General features: G+C 41.4%; 1 protein-coding gene across 2 annotated transcripts in view; it reads left to right on the top strand.

The window, feature by feature from the left end:
- The window catches only part of LOC142654317 (myosin-7), a 37,366-nt gene extending 11,159 nt beyond the window's left edge, over positions 1–26,207 (top strand). For both annotated transcript variants that reach the window (XM_075828913.1, XM_075828914.1), the window contains 29 exons: positions 2,708–2,846; positions 4,526–4,644; positions 4,819–4,968; positions 6,708–6,878; positions 7,691–8,000; positions 10,383–10,450; positions 11,895–11,982; positions 12,065–12,182; positions 12,265–12,388; positions 12,471–12,607; positions 16,015–16,270; positions 16,644–16,886; positions 17,357–17,533; positions 17,615–17,760; positions 17,914–18,004; positions 18,089–18,478; positions 21,066–21,192; positions 21,973–22,091; positions 22,245–22,441; positions 22,556–22,739; positions 22,851–23,016; positions 23,144–23,268; positions 23,460–23,768; positions 23,963–24,166; positions 24,446–24,571; positions 24,885–25,160; positions 25,478–25,573; positions 25,859–25,993; positions 26,140–26,207. In XM_075828913.1, the coding sequence (XP_075685028.1) occupies positions 2,708–2,846; positions 4,526–4,644; positions 4,819–4,968; positions 6,708–6,878; positions 7,691–8,000; positions 10,383–10,450; positions 11,895–11,982; positions 12,065–12,182; positions 12,265–12,388; positions 12,471–12,607; positions 16,015–16,270; positions 16,644–16,886; positions 17,357–17,533; positions 17,615–17,760; positions 17,914–18,004; positions 18,089–18,478; positions 21,066–21,192; positions 21,973–22,091; positions 22,245–22,441; positions 22,556–22,739; positions 22,851–23,016; positions 23,144–23,268; positions 23,460–23,768; positions 23,963–24,166; positions 24,446–24,571; positions 24,885–25,160; positions 25,478–25,573; positions 25,859–25,993; positions 26,140–26,160 (4,812 nt within the window). In that variant the 3' untranslated portion in view covers positions 26,161–26,207. The remainder of the gene's footprint in view (positions 1–2,707; positions 2,847–4,525; positions 4,645–4,818; positions 4,969–6,707; positions 6,879–7,690; positions 8,001–10,382; positions 10,451–11,894; positions 11,983–12,064; positions 12,183–12,264; positions 12,389–12,470; positions 12,608–16,014; positions 16,271–16,643; positions 16,887–17,356; positions 17,534–17,614; positions 17,761–17,913; positions 18,005–18,088; positions 18,479–21,065; positions 21,193–21,972; positions 22,092–22,244; positions 22,442–22,555; positions 22,740–22,850; positions 23,017–23,143; positions 23,269–23,459; positions 23,769–23,962; positions 24,167–24,445; positions 24,572–24,884; positions 25,161–25,477; positions 25,574–25,858; positions 25,994–26,139) is intronic.
- The last annotated feature ends 600 nt before the right edge of the window (positions 26,208–26,807 follow it).

Below are 26,807 nucleotides of genomic sequence, written 5' to 3'. Positions count from 1 at the left end.
ACACGAAGTGGCATCAATTTTTAGTGGCTGGAAAACCCCTTTAAGTATAATAGAGGGTGGGGGTAAAAGGAATTTTGCTGTCTCTGACGTGGGCACCAGCACATTTTGAAAACACTTTAAAAATCCCCAAGTTTGCCCCTGATACTATAAGGAAAAGCGTTAATAATATCATTTAAAGTACATTTGTGAAATAATACACATTTCCGGGTGTGATTCTGTATAACAAAATACTGCAGAGCAGGCACCTAGGAACCATATATGTCTTTTATATATTAATATTTGTACATGGACATTTAGAGGGTATGTACACAAATTTATTTTGCCCCAATTCTCTATAATAAGAAAAATTAAGCGTTTTTACAGATTGCCTTAAAAAGAAAATATCCTACCGTTATGGGTCTACAGCTTCTATTGCAGACTTATATGTATCCATGGTTACAGACTACAAACAGTCTGATCATGCAGTCATACTCCCTTCCATCTGTCCTCAACTTCTTGATAACATACTTCCCAAAGTTTAGTACGAAATAGGACACAACGGCAGATAGAGAGCATAACTGCAGTATCAGTCTACATAGGGATTTTTAGAAGTCTGTTACCAGTGACACATAGGTCTGCATAAGAGCTGTAGACATAAAAAGGGTAGGATAATTTTAAGACTATTTGTAAAGTTGCCTAATTTTTTTTTATAGTATATAAGCATTCCCTATAAACAGCAGTGCCTTCCATACATGTACGGCCAAATTTGACTGGGATTCGTTGCTCAACAATTAAATAGACCTTACGCTATGTGTGCTCACTTTCTTAAAGGGGTTGTCCAGGCTGGGGCTGTTTTTTATACTGATGACCTATCCACAGGATAGGTCATGAGTATATGATCGGTGGGGGGCCAACCAGGTCCTCCCAGGTAGTGCCACACAGCCCCCCCCTCCCAGGTAGTGCCACACAGCCCCCATTCCTGGTAGTGCCACACAGACCCCCTCCCTGGTAGTGCCACACCGACCCCCTCCCTGGTAGTGACACATAGCCCCCCTCCCTCCCTCCCTCCCTGGTAGTGACACACAGCCCCCCTCCCTGGTAGTGACACACAGCCCCCCTCTTTGTAGGTATCACCTTTTGGGCTCCCTCTAAAGTGGAATCCCCAGCCAGAGCATTGCTCATTGCTATATGGACAGTGATGTCCGCAGCAGAGCTGAAGTCCCGGGCAGAGCGCTAGTAAAGGCTCAGCTCCGGTATTCCGTCTCTGGGGAAGCCCCTGACATCACTGTCCATATATGGACAGTGATGTCAGGAGCAGAACAGTGTCCATATATGGATAGTGATGTCAGCGGCAACCCCAGAGCCAAAGTCCCGGCAGAGCGCTACTAGAACTCTACTTGGGACACTGCTCTGCTCCTGACATCACTGTCCAAATATGGACAGTGATGTCAGAGGCTTCCCCAGAGACGGAGTCCCGGAGAAGAGCCGCTTCTAGTGCTCTGCCTGGGAACTCCTTCTCTCCTACTGACATCACTGTCCATATATGGACAATGATGTCTAGGGCTTCCCCAGAGCCGGAGTCTATTAGCTATTAGCACTCTGCCTGGGAGTCTGTAGCGTAGTAAATGGCAGAGTGGGGAGATACCTCGCTGCTCTGCCATAGCATTCAATGGTATCTGCATCCTAAGGATGCAGATACTATTGAATGTGGCGTCACTACCACTGTAGCAGCCATAGGTGGCTGCTAGCAAAGCCACTGGGCATGAGGGGGGGACATGATGGCGGGCGTCACGGGCCCCCTCATGCCATGGGCACTGTGGCAACCGCTATGGCTACCACACTGGTATTTACGCTGCCTCCTAGACATAGATCCGTCTAGAAGCAGAATCCCTGGCAAGACTCTGGCTGGGGATTCATCTCCTGGAGGAGCCATGATGGTAGCGTTAGCTGCCGGTGGCCGAGTGGGCCCCCTATGGGTAGTGGGCCCCGGCACTTGCCCAGGTTCGCCGGGTGCTGACGCCGGCCCTGGGTCCAACACCCAGAACCCACACCAATCAGCCGTACTAGCTGCCTCTGGGCGCGGGAAGCTGTGCAGGGTCGGTGCCGAAAGCTGATGGCTCCGACCACTGTATAGCTGCCGTCCTGCAGCTCTGCTTCTATTCAAGTAAATAGGAGCAGAGCTGCAGTAGCCCAGCATGGCCGCTATACAGTGTACAGTGCTATCTGCTTCCGGCACCGACCCTGCATAGCTTCCGGAGGCAGCCAGAACAGTTGATTGGTGTGGGGTCTGGGTGTCGGCCCCCACTGATAATATACTGCTGACCTATCATGTGGATAGGTCATCAGTATAAAAAACAGCCTCAGCCTGGACAACCCCTTTAAGAAAGTGAGCACACATAGTGTAAGGTCTATTTAATTGTTGAGCAACAAGCCTGGACAACCCTTTTAAGGTATTAGCATTTATTCACGCATTGCACTTCTCAGAGAAACCCCAGCAAAAAAATTTAACTGCAACATCTGACTAATCCCTCAGAGATAAAGTCTTTTGAGCGGAACAATCATTAAAGGGCTTTTCCAGTTTTATTTAAATAAACCTATTTATTGTACAGCAAAATTCCTTTAATCTGGCATCTGATAAACCAAAAAGTGTAATAATTGCATATTTACACGCAAAAAAAACACGTACAAGGAGAATTATTATACCATGTTCTGCTTCATCTTAATTCAGAGTGCCTTTGATGTGCTGGGTTTCTCTCAAGATGAGAAAAACTCTATTTACAAGCTAACTGGAGCCATCATGCATTTTGGTAACATGAAATTCAAGCAAAAGCAGAGAGAAGAGCAGGCTGAGCCTGATGGAACGGAAGGTAAATGTACTGAAAGAACATGTAAAGCTATCATTTGTAATAACATCCTACTTACTTTATAATATAACATGGAAGACTGATGCTCATCTACACCTGATATCACCATTTTCTACCTATTTGAATACAGTTTTAAATATCATGTACGACATTACTATAATCCATTTAGCAGATGTCATTAACAGTAGCTTAAACCAATGCATGTTTGCCACTGTCAATGGATTACAATAGCATTTTGGTATAGAGAAATGTAACTATCAAACTAATGAAGCTTTCATAGGTGAAATGCAATTCCTGGGATAATGACAATTTCTTAGCACATTTAACTACTTGGTGATGATCATTTAGTGCTGATTAAGTATATATAAACATATATAAGCAGTATGTGCATGTATAAATAAATAAATATATATATATGTGTGTGTGTGTATAAATATATATATATATATATATATATATATATATATATATATATACATATACACATCTTATGGCGTGTAACATCATGCTTCCAGACTGCCGATCATGAGCTATGTTTCCTAAAGGTAAATACTAAAATTAGCTCCTACCACATATGATGCCCTACTTGGATTTGAAAATGTAACACATCATTATTGTAGTATCACAGAGTGATAACTCTTCATAAAACATAACCATTATTCATATTAAAATACTCTTATGTACGGTAATTCTTTTGAATACTAATACCCCTGACACAACCAGGGTTGAATTAATTAAGCAATCCACAATAATCACCTGGAGTATCCAGAAAATTATTTCTAGATGGCATGGTACCATACACCACCTATGGACAAACTCCAGGGATACAAAAAATTCTATCACACACAATTAGTATAATTTCTAAGCACTAAATATTGCATAAAATGACCACAACAATGACACTTCATAACTGTCCCAACGCGTTTCTTCCCCAACCTAGTTGTTTCATCAGGACAATATTGGACAATTTGTGTGTAATTGGAGACATATAAGGGTATAGATACATATATAATAAATATATACCACATGGTCTGTGATGACTACCTGGGGAGGCGTACATTATTGTGTATTAAATTAAATTTGGATTTAAATACACAAAGCTTAAAGAATGAATCTCTTAACTTTGTCTAAGGCAGATAAGCAATGAACAAGTCACACATGTTTTACCACATTATGCGGGCCTCAAATATGACTTTTGACTTCATCAGAAGACTGTACATCATGCATAGCCAAGAGCAAGAGAAACGATATGCCTGCACCCACACTCACCTGGAGTATTCCTATCCCTTCAACCGCTACTGGTTATATGTAGCACAACCAGCCACCCTAACAGTGTCAACCACTGCCTTCAATCGGTACTACCCATAGCCCCGCTTCCAACAGTATCAGTCACAGAGACTCCTCCAACAGTGCCAGCCATAGGCCCCACTTAACAATGCCAGCCATAGAGTCCCACATAAGTGCCAGAAACAGTACCCTCCGAAAAGCCAGCTAATAAGCCCTTCAGTCCCCCTGTAACAGTGCTAACCAAGCAGCAAATCTCCACTTACAGTACCTCCTCCACGCTCTCAGTTTAACAATGAGCGGCTATGGCAGATCGCTTCTGCAGCATCAGTACCATGTGTTTCATTGGTTTTTAAATATTCAAAGACTGCCCTATGATATAAACTGTGTATTTCTAGAGGCCGATAAGGCTGCCTATCTAATGGGCCTGAATTCCGCTGACCTCCTAAAGGGCTTGTGTCACCCTAGAGTCAAGGTGGGGAATGAATATGTCACCAAAGGACAAAATGTCCAACAGGTGAGTTATACATACTTTCCAATGATATATATTGATATAAATTAAATATTTTAGCATAGGATAATGCAATGGACTCTCAAACTAAAGACCAAAATGTATATATTATTATTATTATTATTATTATTATTATTATTATTATTATATTGATGTAAACTCACCTGAAATGTCTTCTAGTTATATTTTGCCACTGGTGCTCTGGCCAAGTCAGTGTACGAGAAGATGTTTTTGTGGATGGTGGTGAGAATTAACACGACACTGGAGACCAAGCAGCCCAGACAATACTTCATTGGTGTGCTGGACATTGCTGGATTTGAGATCTTTGATGTAAGTAACTGGAAAACCCAAGACATTTTAGAAATAGAAAAATAAATATAAATAAACTACAAAATACACTTTAAAGCAGATCTTCTCACTCCTACAATTCCCTTCCATGCAGCCCCAAATCACAACAATATCTTCACATCACACCCTACATTTTACATATATATAGCAGTTGTCATATCTAAAAAAATAGCATTATCATATATAGTAAGTCATATATTTCTAACATATCTTAAGCATAAAATGAACTAGTGATAAATCATGTTAATGCATATTACTCATAAACCATAAAACACCATTATATTATATAACACTGTGGGGTCGTCATAAATTACATAAACAGTAGACGAGATCTAAAAAGGGCAGAAGATGCCAAATCAAGACAATTAATTAATTAATAAATTAAAGTGGCTCTATCATAATACTATGCTGCCCTATGTAAGAGCAGCATAGTGTGGGGACAGGTCCACTGGACACAAAATTATTGTGCCGTTTGGCTATTAGACCTGATCAAAGCGGACTCATAACTAGAAGTCTTTTCTTTTTTTATGGTCTATTATTCATACGGAGCAATATTTTTTGTACAATTTGACCCAGTAACAGAGGAGATGCTGTCCCTAAACCTAAGGCAGCATAGTTTGATGACAGATACACTTTAATGTTAGGAGTGCTTTGTTCACACTGCCGTAATGGTTCTCTCACATCAGGTTTCTGTTGACCCTGATTTGCAGAATAACATAGTCTGCTGCCTTTTCCTGCCAGGAAAAGAATTCTAATACCTGACAGACACATTATAAGTCAATGGGATCAATTGGGATCTGTTACAAAACAGATCTAAACTTAGTTGTTATTTATTTTCTAAGTCTAGTCAAAATTGAGCCAATGATGCCAGTGTGAACAGAGCTTAAAGGGTTGATCCTATCTTAGAAAGTTAAGACATACCCACAAAATATGCCATAGATGTCTGATCGATGCAGATCTCAGCTCTGTTACCCTGAACCTATGTGAAGAACAGAAGTCCCCCGACCTCTGTCCTACTTGGTGAGGTGGCCAAGGTCATGTGGCATACCGTATTCCTACTAATTTCCACAGTGTTTAACCCATAGCCAAACAATGACACTGAGGCACAACTACATGTGAAAGCACATCGGCGGGTATTACATGCAAAACTGCAGATTTAAAAAAGAAAGAAAGAAAGAAATCCTGGTCCTGCTGTCATCAATTTTTTTTGATGCGGTATGCGTGCTTCCCCACAGTTTGTCTTGGAGAAAACCGTTTGTATTTTGCGGCCCATAAACAATGGATCCGCAAATCACGGACAGTACACAGATGGCATCCGTATGCCGTCCGTGGTTTTCACGTCGCCATTTACTTGAATAAGTAAAAACCGAGCCGCAAAGACGGACAGGAATAGGATCTGATCTGAGTTTTGCGGCCCAATCCCATGGCCCCCACACGTATTCGTGAAAAAAAAGGTAATGTGCATGGGGCCTTAGAAATTAATGGTTTAGCGTGCTATCCATTTAAAAAAAACAAAAAACGAATGGCACACTAACAAAAACAATGGTCGTGTGCATGTAGCCTAATATGCAGCCTTATTAAGCTACTGATAGAAATAGGTATATACAGTATGTAATGCCAGGGACCTTAGTAGACTTAGAAATCTGCAGTATAAATGAATTCAGTTAGGGATATTGAATTATATGATTTCACTTTGAATCTTATTTTCCATGTGTTTCTAGTTTAACAGCTTCGAGCAGCTCTGCATTAATTTCACTAATGAGAAGTTACAGCAGTTCTTCAACCACCACATGTTCGTGCTGGAGCAGGAGGAGTACAAAAAGGAGGGGATTGAATGGGAGTTTATAGACTTTGGCATGGACCTGCAGGCCTGTATTGATCTTATAGAGAAGGTAAGAATCCAAACCATAGAATCATGAAGGTTCATGCTATATCAGTTATATATCTCAAGGTCTACAATGTGTGCCATTTGTATATTTGTCTCCTTTTGTTTCATCTTTACTTCCTTATTATTAGGGCTCTTGCACACGACCGAGTGCCACTCAGGTTGTTTTTCATGGCATCCGAATGGCACCCGATAGTTTTCATGGGCCCATTCACTTAAGTGGGTGAATCGGGTCTGTAAAAACGGACCCGACTTCCAATCAGAGGAAAGATAGAACATGTCCTATCTTTCCACGGATCAGGGACGGGACTTGGGCAGCACACACAGTCGTGTGCAAGAGCCCTTACTCTGTATCTTCTTAAAGGGTAACTAAACATAGTGACATGTCAGAAGTTTTGATCGGTGGGGGACCGTGCACTGAGACCCTCACCGATCGCTAAAATTAAGTGGCAGAAGCGCTCAGGTGGAAAGTCGAGCAAGCAGTTTACGGGCTCAATAGAATGTCTATGAGCCCGTACACCGCTGACTCGGCTTTCCAAGAAAAGCCAGTCAGAAATGAAGCTTCTGCCACTTCGTTTTAGCGATCGGTTTGGGGTCTCAGTGCTCGGTCCCCCACCGATCAAGGACCTATGTCTTTTTTAAACCTTACCTGTTACTATGTTACTTACTTGTTACCATGATATTCTTCACAATCCTATGTGTATTTACCATGACACATATTTACATAAAATTACAGAAACAGCTTAATAAATATACAGTATATGCTATTTCTATAAATAAGTTGCATTTTATATTTTTTGGTTTTACACTTCTCTACAGCCTATGGGTATCATGTCCATCCTTGAAGAGGAGTGTATGTTTCCCAAGGCATCAGATGTTACCTTTAAAGCAAAACTGTACGATAATCACCTGGGCAAGTCCAACAACTTCCAGAAACCAAGGAACATCAAAGGGAAGCCTGAGGCTCACTTTGCTCTTGTCCACTATGCTGGTACTGTGGACTATAACATTAGTGGCTGGCTAGAGAAGAACAAGGACCCATTGAATGAGACTGTGGTGGGGCTGTACCAGAAGTCATCTCTCAAGCTGTTGGCAATTCTTTTTGCCAACTATGCTAGTACTGACTCAGGTATAGAAGAAAGAAATGCAGTCTCGCTATGGCACTATTCAATTTTATGCTTGATTTTTTGCTTGCACAAAATTAATATATAACCTACATAGTCATAAAGTTGGTGGGCATAGTCAGTCAGCATATTGATTGAGAAACTTTTGAAGTCTTGATTTTAGGTGGCTATTTATATTAGTATTAGTTCAGGTCATTAATATTCCATATAGCATACGCAATTGATAGAGGATAACCTCTACCCATGTTCCCTATCAGGGAATATGGAAGTCATAGAAGGGGTTTCCCTGTTCGGGACACTCCTCTATTTGCCAGAGTGGATCGCCACATCCAATAGAAGCTTCCACTCTGAAGGATTCAGCGAGACCATGCATTATAGGATTATTTGTATGGGCACCATGTAATACCACATTTCTTCTGCACATGTGCAGCCACCTGCAGCTTTCTCCAGCGACAACCTACCAGACCCAGCGGGTACTAATTTAGAGTAGGGGTTGTCCAGATTTCTAATTTGTCATAAACCTAGGTAGAGAGATAGGTTTAAAAAAACGAATGGCACCACACAAATATGGTTTGCTAGAGAATACAGCCACTAGATAACCACAATTTCCCTGGAATAAACAAAATATTTTCTACCGGTATATTTAACTTTAATGGCATATTTCTGATGAACAAGATAAGATGGGTACAGTTATATAAATATTTGACACCCCACAGACCTTCATTCACTGCGAATCAGGCTCAAACCCATCCTGTAGATCAGAGCTTCTCACACTGTGAGATGAGCCTCTCCGGTGAAAGACTGCCCAGTTTTTAGTGGGGCGCAGCTGAGAAGGCACCTACTGAAGGAAGCGATTATATACTGCTCGGGCCTTTCTATGGCTGCAACAATTCTGGTTTATATAAACTAGAGAAAAAAAGGAGTCCATTACTATCAATTTTAACAAAAATGGAAAATGTCTTTATTGTAAACAAAATAGAGAATCTAAAAAACAAGTCTATATCTGGATCAACGTTTACATGCACATTGTCAAAAACAAGTACAAAGAGTATACAGTATATCGCATGAGAAATCACATGATTTTTATATCCGGATTAGAGATGTATTCACTCAAGTAGGTACATGTCAGAAGAGAGAGTGAAGAACTCATAGTGAGAGTTTAAGAGTAGTTAAAGTGACAGCTACGGTAGGTATATATAGGACCCAACAAGACCTTGGTAGTACACTTACCCATGCTAAGTGGCGTGGTTACCTCACCTTCTGGGCGCCCCTACCTCACCTTCTGGGTCACGTAACCACGCCACTTAGCATGGGTAAGTGTACTACCAAGGTCTTGTTGGGTCCTATATATACCTACCGTAGCTGTCACTTTAACTACTCTTAAACTCTCACTATGAGTTCTTCACTCTCTCTTCTGACATGTACCTACTTGAGTGAATACATCTCTAATCCGGATATAAAAATCATGTGATTTCTCATGCGATATATACTCTTTTTACATGTTTTTGACAATGTGCATGTAAACGTTGATCCAGATATAGACTTGTTTTTTAGATTCTCTATTTTGTTTACAATAAATAAATTTTCCATTTTTGTTAAAATTGATAGTAATGGACTCCTTTTTTCTCTAGTTTATATATATCATCATTAGAGTCCTTATCTCTAGCAACCTATGTAGGTGGTTGAGACCTCTATTTCCCACCAAAAATGAGTCCTGTGAGACTTTCCGTGTCTAACAATTCTGGTTTAGTAACATAACTGACTCCTTTTGTGCTTATTTTAATGTTATACTAGGTTGAGTAGACAAATTGAAAGATATATTGATGTAATTTTTTTATATTTTGGCCTAGACTAAGGCCACTGGTGAAGCCCAAACATCACCAGTAGAAAAATATTGTGAAGCCCTACTGTAGATAACTTACAAATAGCTAGAAAATAAATAACATGTCTAAAGAAAATCGAACTTTTAACTTTCTAACATCTTAACATTTTCTTGCATTTATAATTTGTTAGGCAAAGTCCAAAAAAGTCGAGCAAATCAGTTATAGTTGACACCTAGTTGTAATGGGACACCTATACAAATCTTAGTAAATAATTCTCAATGTGATGTGCAGTAGGTAAAATACTTAAAGGGTTATATAAGAGTAAAAAAGAAGGGTTCTGCTTTTTTTTTTTTAGAAACAGTGCCCCTTTTGTCCATGTGCTGTGTCTGGTATTGCAGTTTTTTTCTAATCTCAGGCAAACCCTTTAACGCTGTATATAAAAAGGAAGAATGATGCTGACTGTATACTACTTTAACCATTCCAGAAAGATCTAGTGTGTGATGCCAAATGTAATTGTGTCACCAGTTTTCATTTTTGCAACTGCTTTTGTTTAAATGCTCTCAGAACAAGCTAAGGGCAAAGGCAGTAAGAAGAAAGGTTCTTCATTCCAGACAGTGTCCGCTCTGCACCGGGTAGGTGATTTTTTAAATGTTTTTAGTATATCATACGCCCTTCAGGGTATGTGCACACACACTAATTACGTCCGTAATTGACGGACGTATTTCGGCCGCAAGTACCGGACCGAACACAGTGCAGGGAGCCGGGCTCCTAGCATCATAGTTATGTACGATGCTAGGAGTCCCTGCCTCTCCGTGGAACTACTGTCCCGTACTGAAAACATGATTACAGTACGGGACAGTTGTCCTGCAGCGAGGCAGGGACTCCTAGCATCGTACATAAGTATGATGCTAGGAGCCCGGCTCCCTGCACTGAGTTCGGTCCGGGACTTGCGCCCGAAATACGTCCGTCAATTACGGACGTAATTAGTGTGTGTGCACATACCCTTAGGGTATGTTCACACGTAGTCAACAAAAACGTCTGAAAATTCAGAGCTGTTTTCAAGGGAAAACAGACCCTGCTTTTCAGACGTTTTTTTACCAACTCGCATTTTTCGCTGCGTTTTTCGCGCCGTTTTCGCGGCGTTTTTTACGTCCGTTTTTGGAGCTGTTTTCATTGGAGTCTATGAGAAAACAGCTCCAAAAACGTCCAAAGAAGTGTCCTGCACTTCTTTTGACGAGGCTGTATTTTTACGCGTCGTCGTTTGACAGCTGTCAAACGACGATGCGTAAATAACAGGTCGTCTGCACAGTACGTCGGCAAACCCATTCAAATGAATGGGCAGATGTTTGCCGACGTATTGGAGCCGTATTTTCAGACGTAAAACGAGGCATAATACGCCTCGTATACGTCTGAAATTTGGCCGTGTGAACATACCCTTAGGTAATACATTGTTGCATGGTGTATACCCACAACATTTTAAAATAAAATCCAAGACACCTGCCTTTTAACCAATTTATGAAAGCAACATATGAATGAATAGGTTGCATTTGGGAGTTTATAATGACAATAATCATTTAATTATGTCATATAGTACGGAGCCCTGTAGTATAGAGCCGCACAGCCTCAGTGCACTGCCACATAGGGTCAGTCGGACTCTGTGTGTGTGTGTATGATATATATTCCCCCCTAGAAGAAATGCAGTATTACGGCAATGTGCATGAGCCCTTAAAATCTCCCTCTATCCTTCCAGCTGGGGGCTGGAACAATGAAAACCACAGCTCTAATACACCAGTGTGCTTGGTTGTCACTTCCATTCCTGTAAATGGCTATGGGAAGAGCTTGATCAGAATACCTGGCCACAGCACCAAAGATTTAAACAAGTGATAAATATCAATTCTATATGCAACTGGTTTTTGCATCTGTAGATACAAAATTCAATAGACACTTTTTGTAAACCCTGGGGTAAACATTTACGAATATCTGTAACTATATGTTCCCTGATATCAAATCCTAATTTTCTCTGTATTATTAACATAGCCTGTTAAACCGACTCTTTATTTTTTCTAATCACCCCAGGAGAATCTGAATAAGCTGATGACCAATCTTCGCTCTACTCATCCTCATTTTGTTCGCTGTATCATTCCTAATGAATCCAAATCTCCAGGTAATATTAAATTCATGCTATTTCACACAATCATCTCACTTAGAATTTCAGTGTTGAAAAACTGTATATTCACTTACTCTAGGTGTAATTGATAACCGTTTAGTGATGCACCAGCTCCGCTGTAATGGTGTACTGGAAGGCATCCGAATCTGTAGAAAAGGGTACCCTAACCGTATCCTATATGGGGACTTTAGGCAAAGGTAGGATTATGACAACACTGCTTGCATAAGGCACAGTAACAAAATATAATTTCTGATCGGAATAGCTTTACATAATTTTCAGATACCGAATACTGAACCCTGCAGCTATCCCAGAAGGACAGTTCATAGATAGTAGAAAAGGTGCAGAGAAACTCCTTGCCTCACTAGAAATTGATCATACTCAGTACAAGTTTGGACATACTAAGGTAAAGCAGTCATCTTTAAAAAGCCAGCATTGTATTTTAAATATATTTCAACAGTTACATTACAAAATGAATATTTTTGCAGGTCTTCTTCAAGGCAGGTTTGCTAGGACAATTGGAAGAGCTGCGCGATGAGCGACTTTCCAGAATCATTACTCGAATACAAGCACAGTCCAGAGGTGTCCTCTCCAGAATCGAATTTAAGAAATTTTTTGAGCGCAGGTAATACACATATGAAACTATTTTTCAGACATGATGCAAAAACGGAGGGTGGTTATTAATGGTACAAATGCAAGTATTGGGCCCTCTTCTTTTTCATGTATTATCTTTATTAATGCCATTTTAGAGGCCTTATAGAATATAATTTCAATGATTCTAAGCTCTGCAAAGTAATAAACAATGAGGAGGATAATATCATTTTACAGAGGGATTTGGGGAAGCTGGAGGCTTGGACAGAGAAATGGCAGAATAAGTTTAAAGAGAACCTTTCACTTGCCCAAATAAGGGCAGGGCTGCACAAATCCTGGGGCACTTTACATTTTTTTCCTATCCTCCTCAGTTATTTAGATATCGGTGCCATTATATTTGGTGCCCGATATTTAAATAACCCCCTGAACTGTCAATGGGGTGTGTTCAGTGGCGTAACTACCGCCGTAGCAGCAGTAGCGGCTGCTACGGGGCCCGCGGCATGAGGGGGCCCGTGTCGCCCGCCGGCACGGGCTCCCACCATGGCCGCAGGCTCCGCTAGCAGCCGCTATGGCTGCTACAGTGGGACGCCACTGATCACTACGGCAGAGCAGGGAGGTATCTCTCCGCTCTGCCATTAAACAAAAGACATGTATCCCCTATCCACAGGATAGGGGATACATGTGTGATCGCCTGCAGCGATAGGGAGAACGGGGGACTGAAAGTCCCCTGAAGTTCTCCATCACAAACCTCAGACTTCCGGGGTCTGTGTTGGCAGCTCCGGAGAAATGAATGGAGCGCCGGTCCCGCTTGTGCGCATGCGTGACCAGCGCTCCTTTCATTTTTAGTGAGCTGCCGACACAGACGCCGGAAGTCAGAGGTTAGTCATGGAGAACTTGGGGGACTTTCAGTCCCCCGTTCTCCCTATCAATGCCAGCGATCACACATGTATCCCCTATCCTGTGGATAGGGGATACATGTATTTTATTAGGACACACTGTAGGTCGCATTTTTTTTCGCATTTTTTTGGGAGGGGGGACGCTGTATGGCGTTCCCTACAGGGGGGGGATGCTGTATGGCGTTCCCTACAGGGGGGACACTGTATGGCGTTCCCTACAGTGGGGGGGGACGCTGTATGGCGTTCCCTACGGGGGGGACGCTGTATGGCGCTCCCTACAGGGGGGACGCTGTATGGTGTTCCCTACAGGGGGGGCTGTATGGCGTTCCCTTCAGGGGGGGCTGTATGGCGTTCCCTACAGGGGGAGCTGTATGGCGTTCCCTACAGGGGGGGCTGTATGGCGTTCCCTACAGACCCCCCTGTAGGGAACGCCATACAGACTCCCTGTAGGTAACGCCATACAGCCCCCCTGTAGATAACGCCAGACAGCCCCCTCTGTAGGGAACGCCATACAGCCCCCTATAGATAACGCCATACAGTACCCCCTCTAGATAACGCCATACTGTCCCCTCTGTAGATAACGCCATACAGGCCCCCCTGTAGATAGCGCCATACAGTCCCCCTGTAGATAGCGCCATACAGCCCCCCTGTAGATAGTGCCATACAGCCCCCCCCTGTAGATAGTGCCATACAGCCCCCCCTGTAGGGAACGCCATACAGTCCCCCCCAGTAGGGAACGCCATACAGTCCCCCCGTAGATAACGCCATACAGCCCCCCCGCACTATCTACAAGGCGGGGGGGGTTGTGTGACACCCAGGGGAGGGGGGGCCCCAGTCAAAAGTTTGCTATGGGGCCCAGTCTTTCCTAGTTACGCCCCTGGGTGTGTTACTATCGCTGTGAAGCTGCCCAGTCTGCTGCAGACAGTATCACATCAAGAGCTGGAGAGGAGATCGTGTGCGCACGCGCAGCTCCGCCACAACCACTGAACAGAAGAGGAGAAGAAGAATGTAAATTCTTCTTCTGTTCCGTGGCGGCGGGAGTATCGTCAGCAGCGGCGTCGGAGCTGTGCGCGCACACGCTCACACTCCTCAGCTCCCGGCAGAAAAAGACGACAAGACTGGAGAAGTAAGAGTGTGTGCATGCATTCGCGCACAGCACTGACGCCACTGCTGACGATACTCCCGCCGCCGTGGAACAAAAGAAGAATTCACATTCTTCTTCTCCTCTTCTGTTCAGTGGTGGCTGCGGAGGTGCGCGCGCACACGCTCTCCTATCTCCAGCTCTTGCTGTGACACTGTCCGTAGCTTATTGGACAGTGTCACAGAGATAGTAACTCGCCGCCTTGCCAATTATACGCCCCATTGACAGTTCAGGGAGTTAATTAAATATCGGGCGCCAAATATAACGGCACCATTATCTAAATAACGGAGGAGAATAGGGAACACATTTAAAGTGCCCCAGGATTTGTGCAGCCCTGCTTTTACGTGCTGCACTCAGCTGCACATGTATGAGCAGGAGAAGGGTTCTCTTTAATATGGATAATTGTAAGGTTATGCACTTAGGGCTATTATTTTCTTATTAAATAGTAAAACACTGAGTAAAACTGCCCCTGAAAAATACCTGGGGATATTGGTGGAGAGTGAACATAACTTTAGCAACCAGTGCCTGGAAACTGCTGCCAATACAAATAAAATCATGGGATGCATCACAAGCGGTTTAGATGCTCATGACAAGAACATAGTTTTGCCTCTATACAAATCACTAGGCAGACCACAACTGTAATATTGTGTACAATTTTGGGCACCTGTGTATAAGAAGGATTTAGCTGTACTAGAGCGAGTGCAGAGTAGGGTGACCAAGGTATTAAAGGGAATGGGTTGATTGCAGTATCAACACAGGTTATCAAGCTAGCGGTTATTACGTTTAGGAAAAAGATGGCTTAGGAGCGATCTAATTAAAATGTACAAATATATGTATGGACAGTACATAGATATTTTTACCCCTAGGCCTGTAACCTTGATAAAAGGGCAACCTCTATGTTTAGAGGAAAGAAGGTTTAACAATCATCATAGATAAAGATTCTTAACTGTAAGGGCAGTGGGATTTTGGAACTCTCTGCCACAAGATTTAGTGATGGTTGATTCATTGAACATGTTCAAGAAGGGCCTGTTCTTGAAAAATATATATAACAATATTACAACTTATGGGTGCGAGATTTCTGGAGATGGGACTTTGATCCAGGGATTTATTCTGATTGCCAAATTTGGAATTGGGAAGGATTTTTTTCCCCCCTAATATAGGGCAAATAGCACCCACCTCATAGGATTTTTTGCCTTCCTCTGGATCAACATGGTAGTATTATAGGTTAGACTTGATGGACCTGTGTCTTTTTTTCAATCAATTATGCAACATAGCCCTAAAGGATAATGCAGCCTTTCTGCTTTTCCTTTAATGAATGTATTGGTCTGGTAAAGGAGTCTTTAGATTTACTCCTATAAATAAAAATAAAAAACATTGTTTAAAATCTTGCCTTATTTTTTCCAGAGATTCCCTTTTAGTGATCCAGTGGAACATCAGAGCATTCATGGGTGTCAAAAATTGGCCATGGATGAAGCTATACTTCAAGATAAAACCTCTTCTCAAGAGTGCAGAGACAGAGAAAGAAATGCAGAACATGAAGGAAGAGTTTCAGAAGCTCAAAGAAGCCCTGGAAAAATCTGAGACTCGACGCAAAGAGCTAGAGGAAAAGATGGTCTCTTCACTACAAGAGAAGAATGACCTGCAGCTTCAAGTTCAAGCAGTGAGTGTCAATCACCATCTATAAGAAAGTTGGGTGGTATTACTAGAATGCAATCAATTTATGAACAAAAATAGTTTTAAGACAGAGGACTTCAAGGAACACTCCAGGCAAAACTGATACACTGTGATGCACTGTGTTATGTTTAGTGCAGTCGAGGGGGTGGTGCATGACACAAGTATACTGTCATTGAGGTTTTTTAAATCCCTGTGTCATGCACCGCTCCCATAGACCCTGCACTAAGTGTATACTTTTTGGAAGCCATGTATAGAAGATAGACGTCAGTGAGAATTGTGAAGTAGAACAGAGAACATGCAAATCTTTTATCATTAGAATTGATTTTATATGTAAAATGTATGTAACATTGTAAATCCAGGAGCAAGATAACTTGGCAGATGCTGAGGAGAGATGTGAACAACTTATCAAAAACAAGATCCAACTGGAGGCTAAACTAAAAGAGCAGACAGAACGGCTAGAAGATGAAGAGGAGATGAATGCCGAAATGACGGCCAAAAAGAGGAAGCTGGAGGACGAATGTGCTGAGCTCAAGAAGGATATTGATGACCTGGAGCTGACACTAGCCAAAGTAGAGAAGGAGAAGCATGCCACAGAGAACAAGGTAAGACATGCAATACCATAACATACATAACTTTTAGGGCTTGTCCACACACAACGGAATTGCTGCAGAAAATTTCTGCAGCAATTCCATTGAAAAATGCAGACATTCCGCTGTCGCAAAAACGCACCATTTCCTGTGTTTTTTTTACTGCAGAAAATGGTGCGTATTTTGCTGCGTTTTTCCCAATGCTGGGAGATGGTGATATCTCCTCTGAAAAACGCAGCAATTCTGGCCACATTCCGCAGCAGGAATTGACGTGCTGCGGTCAGAAAAATACACACCGCAAGTCAATTTCTGCTTTGAATTTTTACGCAGCGTGTCAGTGAGATTTGTTAAATCTCATCCCCTATGCTGCTACTGTATTCTGCATCCGTTTTTTCCGTCCTAAATTCCGTCCGGAAAAAACGTGGCAATTCCGCAGCGTGTGGACGAGCCCTTAGAATATTCTTGTTTTACTGTTTATTTGACAGGTTAAGAATCTAACTGAAGAGATGGCTGGCTTGGATGAGATAATTGCCAAGTTAACCAAGGAAAAAAAGGCTCTCCAAGAGGCTCATCAACAAGCATTGGATGATCTTCAAGCTGAAGAAGATAAAGTCAATGTTTTGACTAAAGCTAAGGCAAAACTTGAGCAACAGGTTGATGATGTAAGTAACACATTTGGCAAAAAAAAATTAATTCTTTTTAATCATGATTTTACTTAACTAATTATTTTCTAACCTGTACAGCTGGAAGGGTCTTTAGAACAGGAAAAGAAAGTTCGAATGGATCTGGAAAGGGTAAAGAGAAAACTTGAAGGAGATTTGAAATTGTCTCAAGAAAGCTTGATGGATGTTGAAAATGACAAACAACAGCTAGAAGAGAAGTTAAAGAAGTGAGTGATTAAATGTTGTCTAAAATACTAATTGTATGGAAAAAGATGCATAAGCTCATAGTGCTTTGAAAAGAAATTGATTGTTTTGAAATATTAACTGTCTTTTGGACTATTTCAGCTATTGACAAATTTTTGCTTTTCTACTTGTACCAGGAAAGACTTTGAAATGAGCCAGCTCAACACAAGAATTGAAGATGAGCAGAATGTAGGTGTTCAGCTCCAAAAAAAGATGAAGGAACTACAGGTAGCTATAAAATCCACTTAATGTGTATGTATTTGAAGCCATACTGGAAGTAACACTCAACTTCATGTAAACCTCTTTTGCTAGGCTCGTATTGAAGAGTTGGAGGAGGAACTGGAAGCAGAGAGAACAGCAAGGGCTAAAGTAGAAAAGCTTCGCTCTGATCTTTCCAGAGAGTTGGAGGAAATCAGCGAGCGTTTGGAAGAGGCTGGAGGAGCCACCTCAGTACAACTTGAACTCAACAAGAAGCGGGAGGCAGAGTTCCTGAAACTCAGGAGAGATCTAGAAGAGTCCACTCTGCATTCAGAGGCCACAGCTGCTACACTACGAAAGAAGCATGCAGACTCTGTCGTTGAACTCAGTGAGCAGATTGACAACCTTCAGAGGGTTAAACAAAAACTGGAAAAAGAGAAGAGTGAATTTAAACTTGAGCTAGATGATGTGGCATCCAACATGGAACAGGTGGTAAAAGGCAAGGTGAGAATGTGATTAATGTTCTTCACAAACATGTTTGTTTCTTTTAATGTATATGCAGAGATGATCATGGAAAGGGCTGGACTACAAGGAGTACACTCAGAGCATGTACCCCGGGTTCTCTACCACCAAGCTAGCCCAGCATCTTGACTTGGTGTCGCTTATACTGGTGATACACAGCTCTGCCTCAGTGGGGCTGAAGTTGAGCTGTGGCGCCACCAAACTGGGTGCTAACAGCGTCCAGCATTGGTACGCTGTGTGTGCCAGTGCATACAACGTCCTGTCACTGGACGGCGTCAGGATCCTGTGTGCAGCAGTCTACGAAGTAATTTTTTATGGTCTGAACAGGCATCTGAAATAATTTAGGGGTCTGTTCTGGGGTCTGAATCATTCAGGTGGTCTGGTCTGGGGTTTAATAATTTTTGGGGTCTGATCCCCGGTCGGAATAATTTAGGGGTCTGTTCTAGGATTTAAAATAATTTAGATGGTCTGATCTGGGGTCTATAATAATTTAGTGGTCTGGACTGGGGTTTGAATAATTTAGGGGTCTGGTCTGGGGTCTAATTAATTTAGGGAGTCTAAATTAATGTAGGGGGTCTGGGGGCTGAAATAATTTAAGAAGTCTTGTCTGGGGTTTGCTTAATTTAGAGGGTCTGGTCTGAATTTATTTTGGGATTTGGTCTTAGGTCTGAATTTATTTATTGGTCTAGTCTTGGGTCTGATTCAATTTTGTAGTCTGGTCAGCGATTTAGTGCCTCCCATACCCCTAAACTATAGCTCCCATTGTAGTCTGATGATGATCAATTATCAATTGTCAAGTCGGGAGTGGTATTTTCACAGAATTTGTTTTGAGAAATGCTCTGGAGGAGGGGGAGGGTCGCAATTTTAAAGTTTGCTATTTGGCCCAAGATTTTTTTTAGTTATGCCGCTGCTTTCCACTGTATCTACATACTTAGGCACTAGTATTTTGAGAGTATAGTATTTTGGAGCAATGGGCAGCACTGTAGGTACATTAATAGGGGCACCTGGAGCAACAGCAGGCACAGAGTTAAAGTTAGCAGCAGGATGGGGGGCTTGTGTTGCTATAGAGAGAGGGGGTGGCTGCAGAAGCAAGGGGACAAAGATGTCTGGCCAACAAACTCTGCAGTTGTTGGAAGAAGTCGTCATGGAGGTCTGGGCTGTATGGAGAAGAAAGGAAAGTGAACAACCCTCAAACAGAGAAACTTCACCTATAAGTCACTGAATTTAATCGCTATGTATTCTGCCTGTGACTGCGTCATATAAGTACTATAACTATATGGTCACTGTATGGTGGTTTTATTGTTTATATTGATGTTTGTATAGTGGTATGGTAACTGATATACAAGATTAGCAGTTGCCAGTTTCTATAGGGGCTACACTACTCTGTAGAAATGCATGTTGTCCACCATTTTATATTGTATACAGCAAAACACATGCACCAGTCTCTATAGGGTCTGTGCAAATGCATTTTATACACTGACCATTTTATACACTGACTACTCCCTACAGAAACCGGTACATGTGCTGAGCTTTATGTAATGTATGGTGGACAAAAAATGCAAATGCAAATGCATGTACTAGTTTCTATAGGGGCTGGTCTGTGTAGAAATGCATGTATTGTCCTGTCCACCATTTTATGTTACATGGAGCTCAGTACATGTACCAACGTTATATAAAATTATGGACAACAAATGCATTTCTACACAAATTAACCTCTATGGAAATTTTTGGAGGAATTAAGCCTTATAAATTATGGTGGACCGGCACCAGGTTATTTGCCCAGGGGCCTCCACCACCCTGGAGCTGGCCCTGACCAAAGATATATACATTAGAGTAAGTTTTTGTTTATGAGCATATTTAGAAATATTGGCTATAGAGGGTTGGTACAGTACATGACATATAAAGAATTACCTTTATGTGACACAATGAATAGATTAGTATAAGGCCCCATGCACACGACCGTGCCCGCAATCACGGCCCGCGATTGCGGGCACGGCCGGCCGCTGACTGACAGCCGCATTTTCGGGCCGTGCTCCCATACAAAGTATGGGAGCACGGCCCGCAAAATGCGAAAGAACGGACATGTTCCATAATTCCCGGAACATTTCCACGGCACTGACACCCTTCCGTAGTGCTACGGAAAGGTGTCAGTGTTCAATGAAAGTGAATGGCTCCGTTTTTGCGGACCGCAATTGCGGTCCGCAAAAACTGAGGTTTTTTGCTGTCGTGTGCATGGGGCCTAAATGTATGATATTGACTTGGAGTTTGCACTAAAAATTTTATTCATTAGAAGCCTTACAAACTTAGTGTGTTGCACCTAAACCACACAAAAATGCATAACAAAGTCATGGCTTGGTATTCCCAATAGCTGAGCATTTAGTACAAACAGCAGATGACTTTTTCATTCCATTTGCTAGACAAACTGTACCCATATAAATTGTATGCAACAGATTTATATCTTTGGTGGGGAATATATGGGTTTACTCTTTAATTGTTACCTGTCCATTGTTCACATGCCTATATTGCACTGAATTTGCTCACTACCCAAAACCCTTCTTTTTATCTGCAGGCTAACCTAGAGAAATTGTGCCGTACTTTAGAAGATCAAGTGAATGAGTATCGTACAAAGTACGAGGAGACACAGAGAAATGTCAACGAACTTTCCACCCAGCGTGCCAAATTACAGACTGAGACTGGTATACACCACATTCATTTTGTGGCAGTACTCCTAAAGCATCTGTCTCATTTGCCATTTTAGTGAATTCATTTATATTCTACTGATTAATTATTGTGTACAATGTAGTTACTACAAATAGGAGACAGTTTATTGCTCCTACTTACTTTCAAGTTTCCACAATGGTGGATTTACATTGTCAGTATATATTTATTTGGGTTTACCAGTGCAGTAAACAGGTGTGTACTATCTACCTGTACAATCAGAGTGACAATGAATGCTTTCCTGGGTTATACACAGGGTAGGTGAGGTTATTCCCATGTAAGACATTTATGTCATATCCCACTGATAAATGTCTGATAGATCTGGGTCCCACCTCTGGGTCCATGTAAGGAACGGGCATCCCCTGGTGAGGCAGCAACCCCATCCAGGCGGGGATAGTACAGGGGGATAGTACAGGCAGGCAATGAATGAAGAGGTGACCCTATAGAACAGAGTACCCCATAGAAGAGAATACATCTCCATTCTCTGCCCGGATGTAGCAGCCCGCGTCCACCTCATCAGGCGGGACAGGGGTCAGGGGACCACCATTCTCAACATAGCTGCGGTCCCAAAGCTGGGACCCACATCTATTAGACATTTATGCCATATCCCATGGAAATGCATATCTTACATGGGAATAATCCATCAGTACTGCATTCATACATACATTAATTATTTGTAATTGTTTTTTCAGATAGCATTGGATGAATCCTATAGAATAATAAATAATAAAAGCAGTAATTGACTATTACTTCCATAGGTGAGCTATCTCGACGGATGGATGAAAAGGAGTCCCTGGTTTCACAGTTAACGCGTGGTAAACAGACTTACACTCAGCAACTGGAAGATCTAAAGAGACAACTAGAGGAAGAATCCAAGGTGTGTATATTGCAATATATAAAAATTTATGTAGTTGTACTTGAATTGTAGTAAATAAAAATGGTCACAGGAAGTAATGCAATATGAGCCAGTCATGCAATTTTTTGTTCTAGTTTCTTGACAATATTTTATCCCTTCTCCCATCCCTATTAGGCTAAAAATGCTCTAGCTCATGCTTTGCAGTCAGCTCGCCATGACTGTGACCTCCTGCGAGAACAGTATGAAGAAGAGCAGGAAGCCAAGGCAGAGCTGCAAAGAAATCTTTCAAAAGCCAATTCAGAGGTGGCACAGTGGAGAACCAAATATGAGACAGATGCTATCCAAAGGACAGAAGAATTAGAAGAGGCCAAGTATGATATCATTTAAAAATGTCTATCTGAGGGGCATGGTTTTCGCTTTATATCCATATCGAGTCCATATCAATCTGTCCTATATCTTTATGAAGCTTCATATGTCATCTATAGGAAGAAACTGGCACAAAGGCTGCAAGAGTCAGAGGAGGCTGTGGAAGTTGTAAATGCCAAATGTTCATCTTTGGAAAAGACCAAGCACCGTCTACAAAATGAAATTGAGGATCTTATGGTAGACCTTGAGAGGTCAAATGCTGCAGCGGCTGCACTGGACAAGAAGCAGAGGAACTTTGATAAAGTAAATTGGCTAGTGTGTGGGGCTCACAGTACCTGGTAAAGGGATATATTCTGGCTAAAGAAAACTGGAATTATGCTAAGATAGATATTAACCATTGTTTTGTACATGCAGATCCTTATGGAATGGAAGCAAAAATTTGAAGAATCGCAGACAGAACTAGAGTCCTCACAGAAAGAAGCTCGTACCCTTAGTACAGAATTATTCAAATTAAAGAATGCCTATGAAGAGTCTCTAGAACATTTGGAGACCTTTAAAAGGGAGAATAAGAATCTACAAGGTATGAGAAATATCTGCCTGCAGAATATCATACACATTTGGAATACAAGATTTAGAAACTTTAATTTGAGATTTGGGTAATTGAATATAGAAACATTAAAAATTTGTTTTACATTTTTGAACCTCAGAGGAAATCTCAGACCTCACGGAGCAGCTAGGTGAAAGTGGGAAGAGCATCCATGAGCTGGAGAAGATCCGAAAACAACTGGAACAAGAGAAAGTAGAAATACAGTCTGCACTGGAAGAGGCAGAGGTGAAGAAACATTGAATGAAAGTTTATACTGAATATTTTCAGTAAAGTCAGGGGTGCGCCTCAATGTCAAACATTTTTTATTATTAATAGTAATAATTCTCAGATTATTAGAGATAAATATTAATTTCTCAAATTACAAAGTGGAACAGACTTTGGTCTGATGGACTGTTTTCTCTGTTATTCCCTAATAGGCTTCCCTGGAGCATGAGGAGGGGAAGATTCTGCGTATCCAGTTGGAACTGCATCAAGTAAAGACTGACTTTGAGCGCAAGTTGGCTGAAAGGGATGAGGAGATGGAGCAGGCTAAGAGAAATCACCAAAGAGTAGTTGATTCACTGCAGACATCATTGGAAGCTGAAACAAGAAGTCGTAATGAGGCATTGAGAATAAAGAAGAAAATGGAAGGAGATCTGAATGAGATGGAGATTCATCTTAACCAAGCCAATCGTGTAGCAATTGAAGCACAGAAACAAGTCAAGAGCTTGCAAAGCTACCTTAAGGTTTCGTGAACATTGGAATATTTAATTTGCTGCACTCTCTCACTTTCTTTCTTTCTTTCTCTCTCTCTCTCTCTCTTGTCCCTAAATTTCTAAAATTTTACATATTATATAACCAGTAAAATAACCCAATAATTATAAAATGCTTATCAAAGTTTATCTGTTGTACTTGAACTAAATTGTTTGTAATCTTACAGGACACTCAAATCCAACTAGATGATTCCTTGAGAGCATGTGAGGACCTAAAGGAAAACATTGCACTTGTGGAAAGAAGACACACACTACTCCAGGCTGAGCTGGAAGAACTGCGATCCCTGCTGGAACAGACAGAGAGAGGACGCAAGCTTGCAGAGCAAGAGTTGATAGAGACCAGCGAGAGAGTCCAACTTCTGCACTCGCAGGTCAGAAGATGAATGTTAAAAGCTCCATATACTTATTCAGGTTCATCTTCTCTTCATTTCAGTTCCCAGAATAGAATCTCAGACAACACTTCATTTAGTTCCAAATATAGTTGCCGAGTTAGTTCTATAAATGGATTGTTCCATTGCCTTTTGTCTCTCTAACAATAGTCTGACCCTTTGCTCTATGAAAATTTAGAACATGAATGAGCAGTAAGTTCTTATTACATTACTTCAATGTGACCTTCAAATGTCTAATTATGTAGTAAATATCTCAAACAGAACACAAGTCTGATCAACCAGAAGAAGAAGATGGAGTCTGATCTTTCCCAGTTGCAGACAGAGGTGGAGGAAGCAGTTCAGGAATGTCGCAACGCAGAGGAAAAAGCTAAAAAAGCCATTACTGATGTATGTAGTTAAAAATGATGTTTTACTGTTTGGATCTCCATATAATAGGTGAAGATGTACTTGGAAATGCTGTAGTAAAGTATGCTTAACATACATAGTACATAGATATCTGCAAAGATTTGTACATTAATAGGTGAAATCAGCAGACTGTACACATGTAGTGGTCTCAGTCATCAATATTCTGCTCTTTTTCCTTCTGAAGTCTAAAGGCATATATTAGTATCAGACACTGTCTCTATAACCATGGACATACATTTACATAACCAAATATTTGAATAGATACAAACTTTTCTTAAACAATATAACTTTGCAGGCTGCCATGATGGCAGAGGAACTGAAGAAGGAGCAGGACACCAGTGCTCACCTGGAAAGGATGAAGAAGAACATGGAGCAAACTATTAAGGATCTTCAGCAGCGTCTGGATGAGGCTGAGCAGATTGCCATGAAAGGTGGTAAGAAGCAGCTGCAGAAGCTGGAGGCTCGAGTCCGGGAACTGGAAAATGAACTGGAGGCTGAGCAGAAGCGCAACGCAGAGTCTATAAAGGGCATAAGAAAGTATGAGAGACGCATTAAAGAACTCACTTACCAGGTATGGAGTAAAGTTACAGCACCTATATTTCAAGGCTTATAACATAAGAGATAGGTATAAGAAAATCGGGTATAAAAAAAAAAATATATATATATATATATTATCGTATGTAGCTGACAATTATAAGATTTTTTTATAAATAAAGGGGTAATTTAACAAAAACATTAAAAAAAAGTTGGTTCGCCACAAATTAATATTTTTAATGGTGTTTTACTTTTAAGAGTGCTCTACTTATGCACCATAATTTTCCTACTGATGTTCATCTGATTCTACCGCCATTTACATATATGGTGTCTCACATGCTTTCTTATCTGTAGACTGAAGAGGACAGAAAGAATTTGGCTCGTCTTCAGGACCTTGTTGATAAGCTGCAGCTAAAAGTAAAGGCTTATAAGAGACAAGCAGAAGAAGCTGTAAGTGCCTGTCATGATTCTTCTTGCTTCTTATTTTCTGCCTCCCGATCTATGTTTGCTAATTCAATATCATGTAAAGCTACAGGACTGAGTACCTGTATCTTGGTTTAGAACCTTACAATGCACAGGAATCACATACATTTATTACACGTATAATACATGTTGTCAAATAATATACCAAATGGTGCCCATGAAATTTTTCAAAAATACATCCTAGAATTAGAAAGTATGTCCTTGCCCTTTGATCTCTGACTTCGACATGCTTTTCCTTCTTTTCATCTTCAGGAGGAACAAGCGAACACAAACTTGTCTAAGTTCCGTAAGGTCCAACATGAGCTGGATGAAGCTGACGAAAGAGCAGACATTGCAGAGTCTCAAGTCAATAAACTCAGAGCCAAGAGCCGGGATGTTAGTACAAAGGTTAGTGCAGGTGTTAATGGCTACAGAAAAAATATCAGAAAAAAACACAGGTTATGGACAGTAAAACTCTGGGGAAGAATCAGATGAGGTTGACGTAATAGACTATGGTGCACTATTTTAATATATATTTTTCCCTTTTTTTCCAGAAGCCACTAAATGAGGAATAGCCCCAGCAAAATGATCTACTTCTGGATAATACGGTGTCCAAGACCCTGTATTTTATAATATATTCCTTCTTGTAGAATAAATAATTCAAAGAATGTCGTCTCTTCTTTTGTATCATAGAACGCTCGTTGCCGATAATTACCCTGTGTAAACAGGGCAGCGATCTGCAGATGAACGAGCGAACGCTCCATCATCTGCTGATCGTATAGTTTTAAAAAACTAAAATAATATCCTTGTCGGCAGCACATCTCCTTGTGTAAACAGGGAGACGCGCTGCCGACATGATAATAATGTATGGGGACGAACGATTGGAGTAACGACCGCTCGTCCCCATCCATAGCTCCGTGTGACAGGAGCAAGCGAGCGCCGATCAACGATGTCGCGTTGATCTGCGCTCGCTGCATCGGCCAGTGTAATAGGGCCTTAAGCCATGTGCTAGATAAAGAGTATGATAACCATCTTATCTCATATATAAGTCATAATTCATATATACAAACAGCAAGGAAAAGAAAATAATACAGTGCATATGACTATTTAGCCATGTACAAAGATGTTCCCTCTCCGAACAGACACTCTCCAGATATTTCAAAACTACAACTTCCAGCATGCCATGACAGTTGCAGGATCAAAAGTCCCGTGATACCCTATG

This window comes from Rhinoderma darwinii, chromosome 1 (genome assembly GCF_050947455.1).
Source record: "Rhinoderma darwinii isolate aRhiDar2 chromosome 1, aRhiDar2.hap1, whole genome shotgun sequence".
Lineage (NCBI taxonomy): Eukaryota > Metazoa > Chordata > Amphibia > Anura > Rhinodermatidae > Rhinoderma > Rhinoderma darwinii.
Note: the sequence above shows the minus strand (reverse complement) of the source record. Positions and strands in the feature narration are given on the sequence as shown.